The sequence below is a fragment of the Enhydra lutris genome, unplaced genomic scaffold (assembly GCF_002288905.1).
Source record: "Enhydra lutris kenyoni isolate GAN:26980312 unplaced genomic scaffold, ASM228890v2 scaffoldscaffold34, whole genome shotgun sequence".
Taxonomy (NCBI): domain Eukaryota; kingdom Metazoa; phylum Chordata; class Mammalia; order Carnivora; family Mustelidae; genus Enhydra; species Enhydra lutris.
Window position 1 is genome coordinate 24548657 of NW_019154118.1, and position 16577 is coordinate 24565233.

Consider the following 16577-nt stretch of genomic DNA (forward strand, 5'->3'; position numbering starts at 1 on the left):
AGTTCGTGATCACTTACAAATGCCAGAAATAATAAAACATTCTAAGTTGAGAGGTGTTAGAAAAATTGATTTGCTTTCCTTAGACTAAGAATTTTAGGTTTGGGAGCTTTTTGTGGCAACATGTGAGTATTCTAGCTAGAGAAGGTCCAGAAATAATATTGCATTTTTCTGTCTCAAAATTAGCAGGCAAAAATACACAGCTCACCTCTGGAAAATCCGCCATTTGAGAGTGCATTTGTCCCCAGGCCCACAAGCATGAGGGAGGGAAGTGGCGTGCCCCCGTGGGATGCATCCCTGCTAGAAAATGAGTATTTCCAAGGTAAGTCTATGTATGAAGCTGACGCCCGGAACTAAAGCAAATAATGATTGCGGTGTGTGTTAAAACGCTCAAGACATAGCAGTCCATGTATTTTTTAAATCCTTTTGCTTCCCTTATCTGAAGAGGAGGCTGTTACATGCTACTAACACAAATATTCCAGAATCTTCTATTTAAATATAATCTAAGCAAATATGCTCAGACCAAGGCTGATAATTCTGTGGAATGATAATAACGTTCCATAGTTAACCTCAGGTAAAAAGGAAATGCATTTCTAAGAAATACGTATATAAAGTTTACTGTTCCTAATGGACTTTTATTGTTCCCAGTCAGTACCTAAATGCACTGTGACGAAACCTAATTGTTGTTAAACAACTAACCTTGTACAACAGATAGCAATAAAAACAGACACATCCCCAAAGGAGCCGCATACACATGGATCTTATTATTATATAAAGCATAGCTCCCCTTTCCTTAGGTTATTCTGTATCAAAATAAAACCTGGCCGTTGGAACAGTCAACTCTGAAGTCATTCACCAGCTTCACGCTGAGGAACTAAATTCCGTTTGCAGAGGCAATGACCACCTCTGGATGCTGTGTTGGGAGAGGGGGGTGGTCAGAGAGAGACACCCATCTGGGGGAGAGGGGGCTGACCTTTCAGTTACATGGTTCCTGGCAGAGAACTTGCTTCAGAGAAACATAGCCCAGAGGAAAATCTGTTACACAACAAAGGTTTGCTAATATAGGAGAGCTACTGTTTATGACATGGAAAAAAAAATGATTTGGCTTCTCTGAAAATAAAAAGGAAACACAGAACAGATTATTATTTTTTTTTAACCTCAAGAGTAATGAATATAACGGGCTTTTTGAATAATTTAAAATCCTCCTTTGGGGATGTTAAAAGTGGTTACATCTGGGGAGGAATCCAGGAGTTTTATCTTTTTGTTATACTTTCCCATTTATGTTGCTTTTGTAGGTAGCAAAAGACTTTATTTAAGGGGGGAAAAAACTACAACTAGCTTGAAAGGAAGAACAGCAATCAAAGAGACTTTATTATAATTTGTTTCAAGGACAGATTTTTTACTCATGATATAATTTTGACATAATTGTGTTTTCTTTATACCTTGGCTTACATTTTGGCACTGTTTGATTTTTGTGTGTGTGGATAAGTGGAATTATTTCAGTGACGGGAGATAAATAATTTTTTTCTTTGGGATGATTCCCTGTAGACTTCCTTAGGTACAGATTTTCAAGATTTGTTCTTCCGGTGGCTGTGCAGACTTAAATAGCACCAGCTTACAAATACTGTAGGGTTGGGAAAATCTGGAACAGACATCAGAAATCTCTTTGACACCTGCCTGAACACAGTTGATATATCTAGAAATATATCCCACCCACCTTCACAAATGCTGATATGCCTCCCTTTCCCTGTCATTGAAGAGTTAAGATGAAATTTTTTAATGACAAATCATTTTAAGGAACCAGGGAGAGAGTGCACCATTTCTTTTTAAACTTTAGCATGTTACCTTTTTTTTTTTTTTTTTTTTAGATTTTATGTATTTATTTGTCAGAGAGAGAAAGCACAAGCAGGGGTAACAGCAGGCAGAGGGAGAAACAGGCTTCCTGCTGAGCAGAGAGCTCGATGTGGGACTGGATCCCAGGACCCTGGGATCATAACCTGAGCCTAAGGCAGATGCTTAACCAATTGAGCCACCCAGGCGCCCCTGAGAGTGCACCATTTTATGTAACTTAGAAGGAAAGTTGTGGTTTCTTCAGCAATTTAAATTATCCCATAACTTATTTCTCATACCAGATTTGACTGTCATGAATGAACATTTCTTCAATAAATACATAATCTACTTGTTTGTATTTATTATAACATGAATATGATAAAAATGTATCCACGACAAAATGGGTCCTTGGGAATCTTGAAACCTAGGTTTTTCTTGAGGAAAAGAGGTCATATATGAGTAAGTAAACACAATTCAAAGAAATATCAACAGACTGAATGTATCCTGTGACTTGTCTGTGGTTTCAGAGGCTGGGGTCCTAGTAAGCTTGATCTCTGGTTTTGGGCTGCCCCAGGTCCTCCATATTAGAAGGAGGTCACTGAGCTCTGACTTGGACACCACCCTCCAACCTTGCCACTGAGAGAAAAGTCAACCGTGCTTAACAACAGCAAGTCCAAATCCTTGTAACATCATGAGCTTGCAGTGAAATCACCTTTATAGTTCATTAAAAAAATGAAAAGCGAGCTTTTATGGCCCAGGCATTATATTATGTGGACTCAGCAGACAGACGGCCTGTCACCTTGACAACCTTGACAACCTAATCTGTTCATGCCTAGTTTCCTCATTTATAAAACAAGAACAGTAATAGTGCCAGTCTTATAAGGTTCTGTGAGGATTTAATGCATTAATAAGTTAAGTATTTAGAATCAGGGCTGACACATAGAAAGTGTGATATTATAGGGATGATAGTGGGGTCTTTATTTTTCCAGGAAAACAATCTAGCGTTAGCACATCAGTTAGCAATATTGTATAGAACTTTAAATTTTCTGTATTGCTCAAATCCATCCAAGTAAGTATGTTTATAAATTACATGCTTGAGCTTTTGGTGGTAATGCTGTTTTTTTTTTTTTAACAGTACAACTGAGAAATCACATGTTATTTACAGACTCTCATTTTTATTGGAACCCTCTGAGTTAAACATGGTGGGAAATATTTTAGCTACCTGGTGACACAAAAGATGAACTAAAAAAAAGCCAAACACACACTTAAAATTTTGTTGTTGGGGGAAAAAAATGTAGCTTTATGTCCTTAAGGCATTATCGAAAGTTAATTTTGAAAAAGAATGAAAAGGAAACTTCCTCCACAACTTTGTAAAATTCAGAATATCTTAAAAACATAATCAAAACATATGTCACCACATTTATGTAAAAATAAAATTAGAGGGGCACCTGGGTGGCTCAGTCAGTTAGGCATCCAGCTCCTGATTTGGGCTCAGGTGTTGCTCTCAGGGTCATGGGTTCAAGCCCCATGTTGGGCTCCACACTCGGCATGGAGCCTACTTAAAAAAATAAAAATAAAATTTTAAATGATTTTATTTCTTGATGAGGGGCCCCAATAACTCAAATCATTATTAGATTGTAAAGTGTTGTACAAAAAAGCTGACTCATATTCTCCTTTCAGTTTTGGATGATTTGGACACCAAACTGGCTCAGGAACAGTGTCCAAGCTCCGTGAATACCACAACATCTGTCAGCTATGGATCGAGAACAGAGTTCAGTCATTTCTACTCTAGAGGGAATTCCACACATGGTAATATCACCGGATGGCACAAAAACCACTATAATGAAACTTCTAATCTGTCTATCTATGACATCCTGAGGCCAGGAGCCCCTAGGGAAGGTTTTAGAACCTTTTCTCCGAGAACAAAAACAATTTATGATATGTACAGAACAAGGGAGCCCAGGCTCCTAAAAGAAGATTCTGTGCAAAAGAATACTTTTGGTAGTACTTCTCTGTGTTTTGACAGCAGGCAACGATCAGCTTCACCAGCTACAAGATATTTCACAGCAAGAAGCTTACATTTTCCAACCATCACTCAGAACAAGAGTGGGTTTCTACCACCCAGGCACCAGCAGAGCCCAAAGAGGACTCCTTTGTCGTCCATCATATGGAATAGAGCGGATTCTTCTGGAGATAGGCAGAGCCAGGAAGAGTTTCCGAGGGCCCCCTCACCCATGGAGATTGACACTGCCGACCCGTATGTGTATCCCAGATGTTTTCGGGAGAAGACGAGATACGGATTCTACCGTTCACAGAGTGTTTACCAAGGTGTTCATTTTAATGCCCCCGTGGATAATGCAATGAGTCCTGACCCGTTTGAGAACTCAGAGAATATGCCAGTCTACCCTCAGGAAAACCCATTTGCTCGATCTTTCTCTAGCAACACCTTTGGACGAAACAGGGAACGAAGATTTAGACAGAGTCCTTTTTGGGACCAACAGGAGGAACATTCTTCCTGGTCTGAGTTTCATCAAAGCAGGCATCTCCTCCCTTCTTCCCACAGAGACTTTGAAATGATTTCCATGGAAGCAAATAGTGTGTTGGCTGCTCGTGACCATGGTGTTCCTTCTCAACACTGGGGATCGTTTTCTTCTAGTTACAGAACAAATATGTTCGGAGGTCAAGAAGAGCCACACCCCTGGCAGTTTGATTCTCCGACACCCACGCTGGAGAGCATGGAGATGTCACGAGGTAATGGGAACCAGTCGACTCATTTCAACACACCGAATGTTTGTGCTCTGACTGGTCCAGGCTATCACATCCCATCTGGTAAGTCAGTGTGTCAAGACGGCAGTCATCCTACGGATGTACACATAAACAAAGAATCTTATTCATCTGGCATCGCTCAGACTCTAGCATCTACGTTCAAAACTTCATTCCCCCAGATTCCTGATGACAGAGGGAATCCTCAGAGTCCCACCTTTCAGAAGCCCACCGTCACCACACAGAAAATTAAGCCTGCCTCTCTTCCAGGAAAAACCTATACAGAAGTCACCGTGACCAAAAGGAATTCAGTTGATTCTCCACCTCTTACTGAAAACCCACCCAATATCTTGGCCACAGAAGTGAGCCATGAGAAAGACTTGAACGACTCTATTTTGGGAGAATATGAACAACTGAACAAGATGGACCAGACAAACGTGACAAGTGAAATGCCCCAACCCGATGCACAGACTGTAATCTCTAACCCTTCCCCCGGTTTTCGAGATCCCCTCTCCCAGGACTCAGCCCAGAGCAGAAGATTTGCTTGGAACGTGTCTACCACAGTAAGTTCCAAACAGAGAGATATATCCAAAATTCATCTATCACACAGAGGGAAATCCAACGAACTAAAAAAAGATAGGAATTATCCCGGGAATAGAAAAGTTGGCTCAGCAACTACCCCTCCTTTCATTCAGGAAAGCAGAACAACATCATTTCCCAGCCCAGATCCAGGGTGTCACCAGGAAGTAAGAATAAGTGGTGAAGATAGTTCAGGCATTATTAGAAATCACCCCTGGAGCTCTGAACCTGCTGATAACCAAAATGCACAGTTTCCAGAAGAGCCTGCTGTTTTAGATGCTGAGAAAGAACAACGCAGCACAACTCATTCTACGAACTGTAGCCAATCAGCGGCCGGCCACAAGATCCGAGGTGACGCTTTAGATCTGTCCTCAGCTATCCTACCTGATATGTCACCATCGAATAATTCTTTCCTCCAGGCTCTGGTGATTCCTTCTACAACAGCGTTCTCCAGGAGAAGTCCTTCAGGCAAAGATCCATCTCTGGGAGAAGTAGAACAAAAAAACAATGATAGTAAACCCCAAAATGATCAGTTTTCCCCAAGCTCCTCAGAAAACCAAAGGAGTCATGATAATTTTGTGCTCGTACATGATGAGGTAGTTGACGCTGTCAAATGTCATTCCCGCCCTCCTTGCAGGGAGGGAAAAGGAAAAGGAAAAATAAGACGATGCATATCCTGTTTTGAAAAGTTAAGCAAAACGGAAAGCAGATCAGCATCAAGTGATAAAAGTAACCACAGGGAAATGAATCAAGGCAGTTCCAAGCATCCTGAGGGTCACACAACTTACTGTATCTCGCCAAGAAAATCAGCCAGTTTCTTCATCAGTAACAGGAAGCTGGAAAGTAAGGTAATGCGTTCTTCCTTTAGGAATGACCCACTTCCATTCCAAATCAAGAATAAGGTGGAAGACCCAGTAGGGAAGTACACATCAAACAAATTCAGTTCCAGTTCTTCGGAGTCAGAAAGCAAATGTTCCAAAGCTGTTTCAGACTCGGTCTCAGTAGCGTCTGAAGCCACAAAGAGGATAACACATACGAAAAATATTAGACCTGCTTCTGTTAGAAAAGGACCACTTCCATTCCTCATCAAGAGGGCTGTGTCGTGTCCTTCGGGGGCACCAGATGCCTCTAATGGGAGAGATGAAAGAGAAGAATCCTTGGCCTCAAACACAGGTGCTTGTGCTCTAACACTAAAACCTTGGGAGACCATCATTAGCCCTCCAGAAAGTAACTCGCCTGTTAGCGATTGTTCTTTACCCAAAAGACACCCTCAAAAGGAATACTTTCAAGAACATACTGAAAAGGATGGCAAAATTGCTTCCTCCAAGACAGGTCTCTTTTCAAATGAAGACCCTTTGCCTTTTTCTTCAGACATGTCAAGAAAAGAAAGTGGGAAAACATTACACAAATTTAAGACCACTAGTATGTTTTCTGTTTCTGGTGATGAAGATAATGTAAAATGTCTTGAGGTGGTTTCGATATATTACACTCTGCCAAGGAAATACAGCAAGAAATTCTGCAACATTCTTGAAAAGTATACACAGCAAATTGATTCACATCCAGAATCAATGAAAGTGGAGACTGAAGCATTTCCTAATGCTTTTGAAAAGGACAAACTAAATGATTCTCCACAAGAGCAATCAGGAACACCTTCATCTGAAGGTCAAAAGATGCTGGTCAGCTCTGCCCAGGAGAAGAGCCATTTTCTCTCTCACACCACTGAAGATATGACTGCTTTACCAGACCTTGGACCCTCAGAGCTCACATTACAGGAAATGGCTTCTACGGAGACAGATGTTTCTCTTCATAAAGGACCATCGAAAACTAGAGAGATTTCCCCAGATAACTTCACTAAAACACCTGCTGGTGATTCACAGAGCAGAAAGGAGGGAGGGAAGAAGTGGCCAAGTGAAACCCTGCGCCCTTCATCAATGCTTCAGGGAAAAAAAGTTACAGAAGAGAACTCGGAAGACTGTCAGCAGCCCATTAAGTTGGGTAACTGTGGCCCTTCTCATCTTCCAGCCCGCTCAGAAGAGACGGTTGGAAATTCCCCAACCGGAAGTTCTGAGGAGTGTGCAGGTAAGGCTGTGGTGATTACAGCTGCTGGAACTGCGGAACGCCCTCAGAAAGATACCACAGGCGAAGCCACGGCTGGGAGGGCCCATGGATCGCAGCCTAGGCAAGTAAGAGGGGAAACGGGAACACATGTCCAAAATGAGACTAATGAAGGACTTTCTGACTCAGAAAGCCAGGTCTTTGCTCTTACTCCAGCTTTGCAAAATCTACACCTTGATGAAGGGACTTGTCCAGGTGAAGCAGATGTAGACAGTTTGCAGTCTAAACCCAGAGACCGACCTCAAAGGAGTCAGGAGGTAAGTATGACAGAGAACGGCAAAGCTGAAGACGAAATACGGAAGTTGGCATGGGATCAACCATCCCTTCCTGAAGGAAGCAATAAAAATAAAACCAGCTTGGATGACCCAGAAAAAGGGAAGAACAGATCTTTAGTTAAACACAGATGGGCAGCCATGTCCAAAGCCAGCAGAAAATTCTCAGCTAAAGATTTAAGCCCCAGAAGACATGTGGCTACTATCTTCCCCCAAAGTGGGAAGAGTTGTAGCTTGGACAGTCTGTCTCTTGGAACACCAGAGTGCGACGCTCTGTCCCCTGAGCCTGCTCCAAAGCCCGTAGAATCCAGACATGAACGCAGGTTGAGTAGCGATGTGATGGGTGTGGAGAAATCCGAGAACTCTCTCAAGGTGACTGTAATATCCAACAGAGAAGCTTCTACCCATTTAAGCAATCAGAAGTCTAACGGCATGTCACAACTACGTCAGAGTGAGTCTAAAAATGTCTCAGACTCATCACCCAAGTATGAGAAGTCTAAAGATGTAGCGGCAGCTCAGACCTTGGAAAGAGAGTCAGGGGCCTTGACCCAACCGACGTTCCCCAGCCTCGGGGAAGCAGACTTCTCTGACCATCAGAAAGGACTGAACCCTCCTTTTCCATTGGAGCCTGAAGAGAAATCCAGAGGGAGCCTCCCGTTGTCCACTTATCGGCAGGAACAAAGTACTTCATCTCTGGAGTGGGAACCTGAACCGCACCACTGTCACTCAAACAGTTTAAAAAGCATCAGTGTGCATGGTAATCTGGTACGCAAAAGTCATCCTCCAAAAGTCAGGGAACGCCATTTGTCTGAGAGCACGTCTCTTGTCAATGCCCTGAGTCAGCTGACCCTAGGGAATGATTTCTCTAGCAACGGTGGGTACAGTCGAAGATTCAGATCCTTTTCTGAGCTTTCCTCCTGTGACGCAAATGAAAATCCAGCTTTGTGTAGTGGCAGGACAAAAATGGGTCCCCGGTCTGCCACGTCTATATCCAGACCCATTGACTACGGAATTTTTGGGAAAGAACAGCAGTTGGCCTTCTTGGAGAATGTAAAGAGGTCACTCACACAAGGAAGATTATGGAAGCCAAGCTTTCTCAAGAACCCTGGCTTCCTGAAAGATGACGTGATTAGTGCTCCTAATCCAACAGAGCCATCCGGCTCAAATTCTCCCCTGGGCCAGATGCCAGAAGATGCCTTATCTCCAAGCACACCGCTTAATATCTATGAAGAGAATCCACTGGACTCAGATTGTGACACAGACACAACCACAGATGATGAATATTATCTGGACGAAAATGACAAAGAGTCAGAACTGTGAGCCTTCTTCAATAAAATGCCCAACCTTTCCACCAAAAGCTTGTATGGAAATGAAGTGTAAATGTGTATGCCCTTGAGAAGGACAGTATAAAAAAGATCTGGTCTGAGCAGCACCTGCTCTGAAACAACCCGAATTCTCTAACCTCTCTTCTCTACACTATATATATAAATGCTTTCTAAATTCTAGAGGAAATGAATTTTTATTTGGGGGGCTTCTCTGCTGTTTTCTCCCTCTGTATATGTTCTTGGCCTTTCTCCCCACTGTCCAGTTTTGGCTTTCTGCTTTACTTTCTCCCTAATTTTTTACACCTTTCATTGTGATACACAGCCCTCATACCCCAGGCACATGCAAAACTAATAACTTCAGTAAGTTAGTAGTTAGAAAATTCTATATTTCCCCTTCCATTGCACACCCTATATCTAGGACATTAAATAGATGTCTTGATGATGGCCATGGAGTCAATGGTATCATCCTGTTTGACCTGGCATTTAGGAGGTTTAGGGTTGTTGTTTTTTTTTTTTTCCTTTTACACAAAAATAAGGAAATTTTCACAAAGGCATCCTATTAGATCCATAGTGAAGCCAGGGAGACAGATGTTTGATGTATTTATTGAGGTTATAAATGAGGAGCTGAATCCCTATTAAGCCCAAAATATTAGTACTCCAAGGAATACCTTTGAAGACATTTGTAGGGACCGGCTGATTTGTTAAGGGCTGAATTTTAATCTATCAAGGACTCAGGCCGGCAGTACGATGGTGCAGAGGCGGCTTGGCCACACAATTCCTGCTCAGGAAGGGAGCATGACTGTGGATGCAGGTAAGTGGACATCCTTTGTGGGACTGCCATCCTCCCTGCAGCTCTCCCCCCAGCTGGTTTTCCCCATTTCTCTAGGACTCCCCATTTCTCGATTTTCTTTATTTGCAGGATAGGATGTTTGATTTCATGTGCACATTTTAGTCACAAATATCAAGCGGTAGCTTTGGCCAGGCCCCTACAATGCTGCTGAGTCAGGTCAGAAACACTGGGATTCACTGGCTTCTTTGCAGGACCATTTACCAGACCCCCTGGAAATTAAAGGCAGAGCAAACCCCTGAGAAACTATAAGGCACAGCTTCTAAGTGCTTGTCACTATGACTCTTTCAATAATGTATCTAGACTACATTAGATACATTCTATCTAATACATACATTCTATCCTTCTTCATACCCCCTGATACCTTGGTTTTCTAACTCTAACTGCCAAGGAGACCTTCTGGAATTTCCCCTCCTAATAGGATAAACACCAACAGATGTTGGAACTCGAACTATAGAAAGCCTGCCCTCCAGGATCTTAGTGCTGTGAGGGTCCACATGAGTGGATTTCCTTCAGATTGCTTCATAGTTGCTTCCTGACCCAATTCTGTTCTCCATTTTTCTCACCTAGTCTGTATCATCCATATAAATTAAGGATAATGATAGTGTTGGTGAAGCATATAGAGATCTGGAACTGATAGAAATGCAAGAAAGAGCTATATTATTATTATCCTCCTACCCATTGCGTTGCCTGGAAGCAAAATACCAGGGCTACTTTACATCATTCCCATGAAACCCAAAACTAATAAACATGTGGTAACTGACATGAAAGCTATTCCTTAAATCTGTAAATTGTTTTAAAGTCCAGGCTCTGACCAATATCAAGCTCAAAGAGACTGATAATAGAGTTTTAAATCAACTGTGCTGAATATTTCCCCTTAAAAAGAAGAAATAACATTTTATTCCTTTCTTATTTGTGTGTAAATTCTGCCTTTCCCCTTCCCCTTCTATTTATCTGACTATTTAAGTACAAGTTTCATACACCGTGGCTTACGTTTTCCCATCTAATTTTAAAATATTCAGAGTTCACATTTTAATGTTAAGTGTCGCGATTTTTGAAAAATGGTCCGCTTGCAAGTTCTATTTCAGTAACTACTCTGAGTTTACATGTATGTTACAGGAGGTGAAATGAAGTTAGCTTATATTTCACTGAGTTTAGGCTGTAACAAGTTAGTTAAATTAAGGTGAGGATAAGCAGTTACTCTGAGGCCCTTCTGCTCTGCACTGGAGTCTCCTATTTGAACTCAAAGGTAATTGATGGCTGATGCTCATTTGCACTGTTTGTAATGTTTGCTTGTTGCTCTGGCTCAAGAATCAAAGAAACAGAAAATTCATAAAAAGAGCACCTCCTAGGGCTACCTGAGTATCTCAGTGAGTTGAGCATCCAACTCTTGATTTCAACTCAGGTCATGATCTCAGGGTTGTGAGATCGAGCCCCACATCAAGCTCTGCACTGAGCAGGGAGATTCTCTCTCTCCCTGAGCCCCTCCCCCTGCTCACTCACTCTCTCAAATGAATAAGTAAATCTTTAAAAAAAAAAACAAAACCCAGCACCTTCTATAGTTTTATACTGTTATAAAATGCTTCGTTAAAGAAGTACAGCAAATTTCTATGTATTTTAACATATGAATTGCTGCTTTTTAATACTCATTTTTGGTACTGCTATAGTAATTTATAATAGTCATTTTTATACCCCTTACTTGTGTTCTAATCATTATTAAAATAAATATTCACATAAATGGAGTAAATCATGAGGAAATCCTTTCTAATAAGTATCTTTAAATTATTAACTTGTTTAGATAATGGACTTCAATTTCACAGTGTACAGTTTATTTAAAATAGGGTGTGGGTGCCTGGGTGGCTCAGTCGGTTAGGAGACCGACTTTTGATCTCAGCTCAGGTCATGATCTCAGGGTCAAGAGTTCTAAGCCCGTATTGGGCTCCACACTGGGCGTGGGGCCTACGTAAAAAAGCGGGGGTGGCTTAATGAGGTTATTTTAATTTTTAGAGACCTCCTTCTGAATAATTTACCCCCTTACATTTATAAATACATGGCTGTTAATAAAACTTCCAGCTGCTACTGACAAGGTTTTGACTGACAAAAAGTGAATAAAAACCATTTTGTGTAGAAGGTAAATGTATGTCTGTACTAGAAATAGTGATAGAAAACCCACTTAGGTTATGGTGAAGATGGGAATAAAATTGAAAAACTCCCACCTGTATAAAAGCACTATACTCTGTGGAATGCCAGAGGATTAAGGCCTTAACTGGTAAGATTTTATTGTTAACAGTAGTGATAACGCTTTAGAATATCCCGTTTAAATGTACAAAGTGATTATGTAAATATTCTACTTTCCCAGCAAGTTTGTGAATGTATTACCACTTAGAGGCTCTTTCTGACTGGCACACCTGTGTTTCTGAAACAGGTAAGCCTTAAGCACTTTTGTTAAAATGTGGTCAAATAATCCTTTTATGTACTTTTCTCAATCCTGTTCTGTAGATATGAGGAGTGTTACAAGATAAGGTGCAAATTTAAAACAATGCCAATGTTGAAATAAATGATTCAAATAGAAGCACGTTTGACTTGTTTTTTATTCCCACCCTCAAATGATTACTTTTAAATGTGAAAGTTTCAGGAAGAATTCTAAAAAGGTGTGGCAGAGAGGGGGACCAAAAACATTCATTCAAATCTCTCTGGTTGTTCTTGAACGAGATCAGCCATATGTAGTTTCAAAAAAACACAGGGACTTGCTTCTCTCTTCTTTCATTTGTATCCAAAAGCAATCGACTGACCCGTGAAGATCAGTCTATCTGGTTGCATGACAGAGGAGGAAAGAAGGTCTGGCATTTCTCTGTGAGAGGAAGAAAGTGCTACATGGAGTGCTACCCACTGCCCAGTAGCACTGGTAAAAGATAAACTGTTCTTTCCAGTTGAAATATAAGACATGCAATATTAAGTAATGGATCTGTACCAATCTTACATCTTTTCTAGAAAAGCAACCCAAAGGCTGTGTCCCTACCAAGGACAGGAGAGTGTTGTCATCTTGAATATGTACAGTATTGTATTAAAATGGAAAATACATTGCATGAGCCAGGATTTTGAGTCGTAGACTAAAATCCTCTCTAGGGGACTTGGGTCAAAAAAAGGACTCATTAAAGCATGTCCAGTTTGCTCACAAACGCATTGACAGGGCTGACAAAATAGATACTAAGTTGAAATTCCAGCAGCAATTTCTCAGATGATGCCAGGGAGTTGGACTTGTCGTGGGAGCCGCAGTCTCTGTAATGACCAGGAAGGCGGCAATTCAGGAGAGAACCAATACACAGAATCACTGTATTCGTCTTCCCCAGAAATCACGCCAGCGGAAATAAGAGCCCTGGTGTAATACAGACTTACAGGTAAGAATTTTATTGCTACAGTGGTGGCAAAAACTGAAAACAAAGTGAAAATTTGATAAGAAAGGACTGGATAGGGGCGCCTGGGTGGCTCAGTGGGTTAAAGCCTCTGCCTTCGGCTCAGGTCATGATCTCGGGGGTCCTGGGACTGAGCCCCGCATCGGGCTCTCTGCTCGGCGGCGAGCCTGCTTCCCCCTCTCTCTCCGCCTGCCTCTCTGCCTACTTGTGATCTCTATCTGATAAACAAATAAAATCTTTAAAAAAAAAAAAAAGGACTGGATATATGATGGAACACCCACGTATGTGATATTATGCAACCGCTGAAAAGCATAAAGTAGAAACATGTAAGTTGACTTAGGAGAATTTGCATGAGGTACTACTGAGTAAAAACAAACAAACCTGCATACGCATGTGTACATCTAGAAGGATACATACGAGGCTGCTATGTCCGTTGCTACATGTGCCCAGTTGGGGTAAGCGGTATGTTCAACCCGGGAGGGAGAGAGAAGCAAACTTATATTGGGAGAAGCAGTCTGCTGTGGGTCTTGAACACTTTTGCTGGGCATGCCAAGAATGTAAGTCCTTGACCATGGTTTACACATGCCATTTCTTTCCCTTTTTAAAAAAATTTTTTTTAAAGATTTTATCTATTTATTTGACAGAGAGAGATCACAAATAGGCAGAGAGGCAGGCAGAGAGAAAGGGGGGAAGCAGGCTCCCTGCTAAGGAGACAGCCTGATGCAGGGCTCGATCCTAGGACCCTGGAATCATGACCTGAGCCGAAGGCAGAGGCTTTAACCTACTGAGCCACCCAGGCGCGCCCCCCCCCCTTTTAATTGAAGATTTCATTAAGTAATCTCTATACAACATGGGGCTTGAGTTTACAAACCCGAGATCAAGAGTGCCACGCTCCACTGCGTGAGCCAGCCAGGTGCCCCACACAGGCCATTTCCTAGGCCTGTATTTGTAGCCAGCAACCTTGAAGGATGTGATCACATCTCCCCTCTGGCCAAGAGCAGGATTGATTCCCCTTGCTGTGAAATCAGTAATCCCCTGAATCTGGTGCGTTTCTCTTATAATGCAACACACTTCACACATCTGTGATGGACTTTCGCATTGTCCCCACCAGACTTGCGGGCTATATATGTCTGTTGGAGCCACCATTACAAAATACCACAAACTGGGGGGCTTAAACAACAGAATTCATTCTCGCACAGTTCTGGAAGGTAGAAGTCCCAGATCAAGGTTTGGTTTCTCCTGAGGCCTCTCCCTTGGACTACAGAGGACTGCCATTTCACCACGCCCTCCCTGGGTCTTTATTCTGTGCCCAAGCATTCCTGGTGTCTCTCTGTGTTTACTAATTTCCTCTTCTTCTAAGGACAGAAGTTAGATTGGATGGAGGCCCATCCTAACAGCCTGCTCTCACTTAATCATCTCTTTAAAGGCCCTATCTCCAAATACACATTCTGAGGTCACAGAGCTTAGGGCCTCCACATATGAATTATGGAGAAACACAATTCTGCCCATAACAGGGGACATGGGGAATCCAACACAAACCAACAGGGAACTCTGACAATGAATAATAAAGTCCTTTGTCTCTGACCCAGGAGTCGTGTGTCTTTCGACAGCATGTCCTTCAAACAGGCTAACGGGTTAGCTTGTAAGAGGCAACAATCCCGATCTGCAGAGTTCTCCACCCTCATATTTTAGCACCCACCATACAGCCTCTTTGTCTTTCTTTAAAACAAGAGTTTTAAAGTCCGAGTATAATGTCTAAAACATAGCAGGCATTGAATATGTATTTGAAATTCGATTTAGGATGAAGAATCTAGTCAAGGCACTGGTTGATCCAAAGAGATATGATTTTAAAGATACGGAGGGCAGTGAGGAAGAAAACCGTTTGGTACAGACTCAGTACTGCCAAACAAGGGTTCAGATTCAATTATATGGCTTCCTTGATGTGTTCTCGAAAAATACTGGGGTTATTGCAAATAGGATGTAATATATTAGGCCATATTTTACTATCATCCTGTACCAGCTAACCCTCAGATTATCTCTGGGAAATTTTTAAAGTTTGATTTTGGAAGAATATGAATAAAATGTGTTCTACACAATTTTTCAAAGTGATAGCTAGAGCACAGCAATGCTTTCTACTGAAAGCATGCAGACAGCCCCACACACTAAAAATTATCAATGAAATACTAAATAATGCTATGCTTTAGCCCTACAATTTACCAGTGGTTAACCACCAGTTTCTGAAACTCTTTCCAAAAATACAAAGAACACTGCCTACAACCTCTGCTCAGTATTACCAAAATAGGCCAACAGAACTGGGGAGGAATTTGCCCCAGTAAAAAGTGGTCATAGCAAGAATGCTGAGTAACCCAATTAAAGGCAGGAGATGAAAGGAGGTGCCTGATTCTGGCATTTCTGGATTGAGCTCTGTCAAGAGGGTGCAGAGTCCCAGTGTCCATTCTGTACTTTGGGGCCGCCCTGGCTCACCCAGCCTGAGCAGAATGCTTTATTTTCTTTGAACAGATTGGAACCATAAGCCGATAAAAGAAGAAAAAATATTTAGCAAATGCAGATCAAGGGGTGAGAGGAGGGAGGCAGACACGGCTGCCAGTGCTTTAGGGCTCCTGCCAGTCTCTTCCTGGACCCCACCTCCAGCTTCTGAGGAGTGACCAAGACCAGTCACACCTCGTTGACTCAGGGGACCAGAGCCTCCTGACAGAGGGGGAAGGTCGCCTGCTAGGCTCAGGGCAAGTCCTCTGTCCACCCTGGCTTCTGATACCGCAGCGCCTAACAGCTCCCCTGAGGTTTGTGCCTAAGCTGGTGGGTGCTCCGAAAACACACTGGGAAAAGCAGAATGTAGGGGAGGGAGACTGGGAAGAAGGAAGCGGCGCTCCACGCAGAAGAGCCTGATTCGGCTGGTGCCGGCGTGGACGCGACCTGTCAGAGGTGCCGCGACAGTGGCTCTGCACCACGTGGACCCAGTGAAATTCCTGGGCTGAAGGCACTTCCCGAAGGACACGCACGTTCTTCGCTGCGGGGCCCTTTCGCTGGCCCCACGGCCACCCCCCTCGTGTTCGTGTCCCTTCACGGCGGTTTCCTCCAAACGGCTCACCAGCTCCGGCAGCCGGGGGTGCGGGCCGAGGCCGGCGAGGTCTCGGGGCGGAGGACGCAGGCTCGCGCCCTCGGCCTCACCGAGCGGGCCCCGGGGCCGTGCTCTCCGCCGGGTCCCCGCGGCCGGACGCGCCCTCCGCCGTCCCCCAGCCGGGCGCCAGGCGCTGGGGTCTGAAGAGCGCGGGGGCGGGCCGGCGGGGCTGCAGCGGCCGCCCCCGGAGCCCGCCCCCCGCCCCCCGGGCCCGGCCCCTCCCCGCCGCCGCCGAGCCGGACGCCGGGCCCCGCGACCATGCGCCGCCTCCCGGGGGCCGCGCTGCTGCCGCTGCCG

The 16577-nt window shown here is 43.4% G+C and overlaps 1 protein-coding gene across 1 annotated transcript in view; it reads left to right on the forward strand.

The window, feature by feature from the left end:
* The window catches only part of LOC111154026 (exophilin 5), a 65570-nt gene extending 56694 nt beyond the window's left edge, over nt 1-8876 (forward strand). The window contains exons 7-9 of the mRNA XM_022513376.1: nt 184-319; nt 3508-5431; nt 5492-8876. Coding sequence (XP_022369084.1) covers nt 184-319; nt 3508-5431; nt 5492-8876 — 5445 coding nt within the window. The remainder of the gene's footprint in view (nt 1-183; nt 320-3507; nt 5432-5491) is intronic.
* Nucleotides 8877-16577: the final 7701 nt, after the last annotated feature.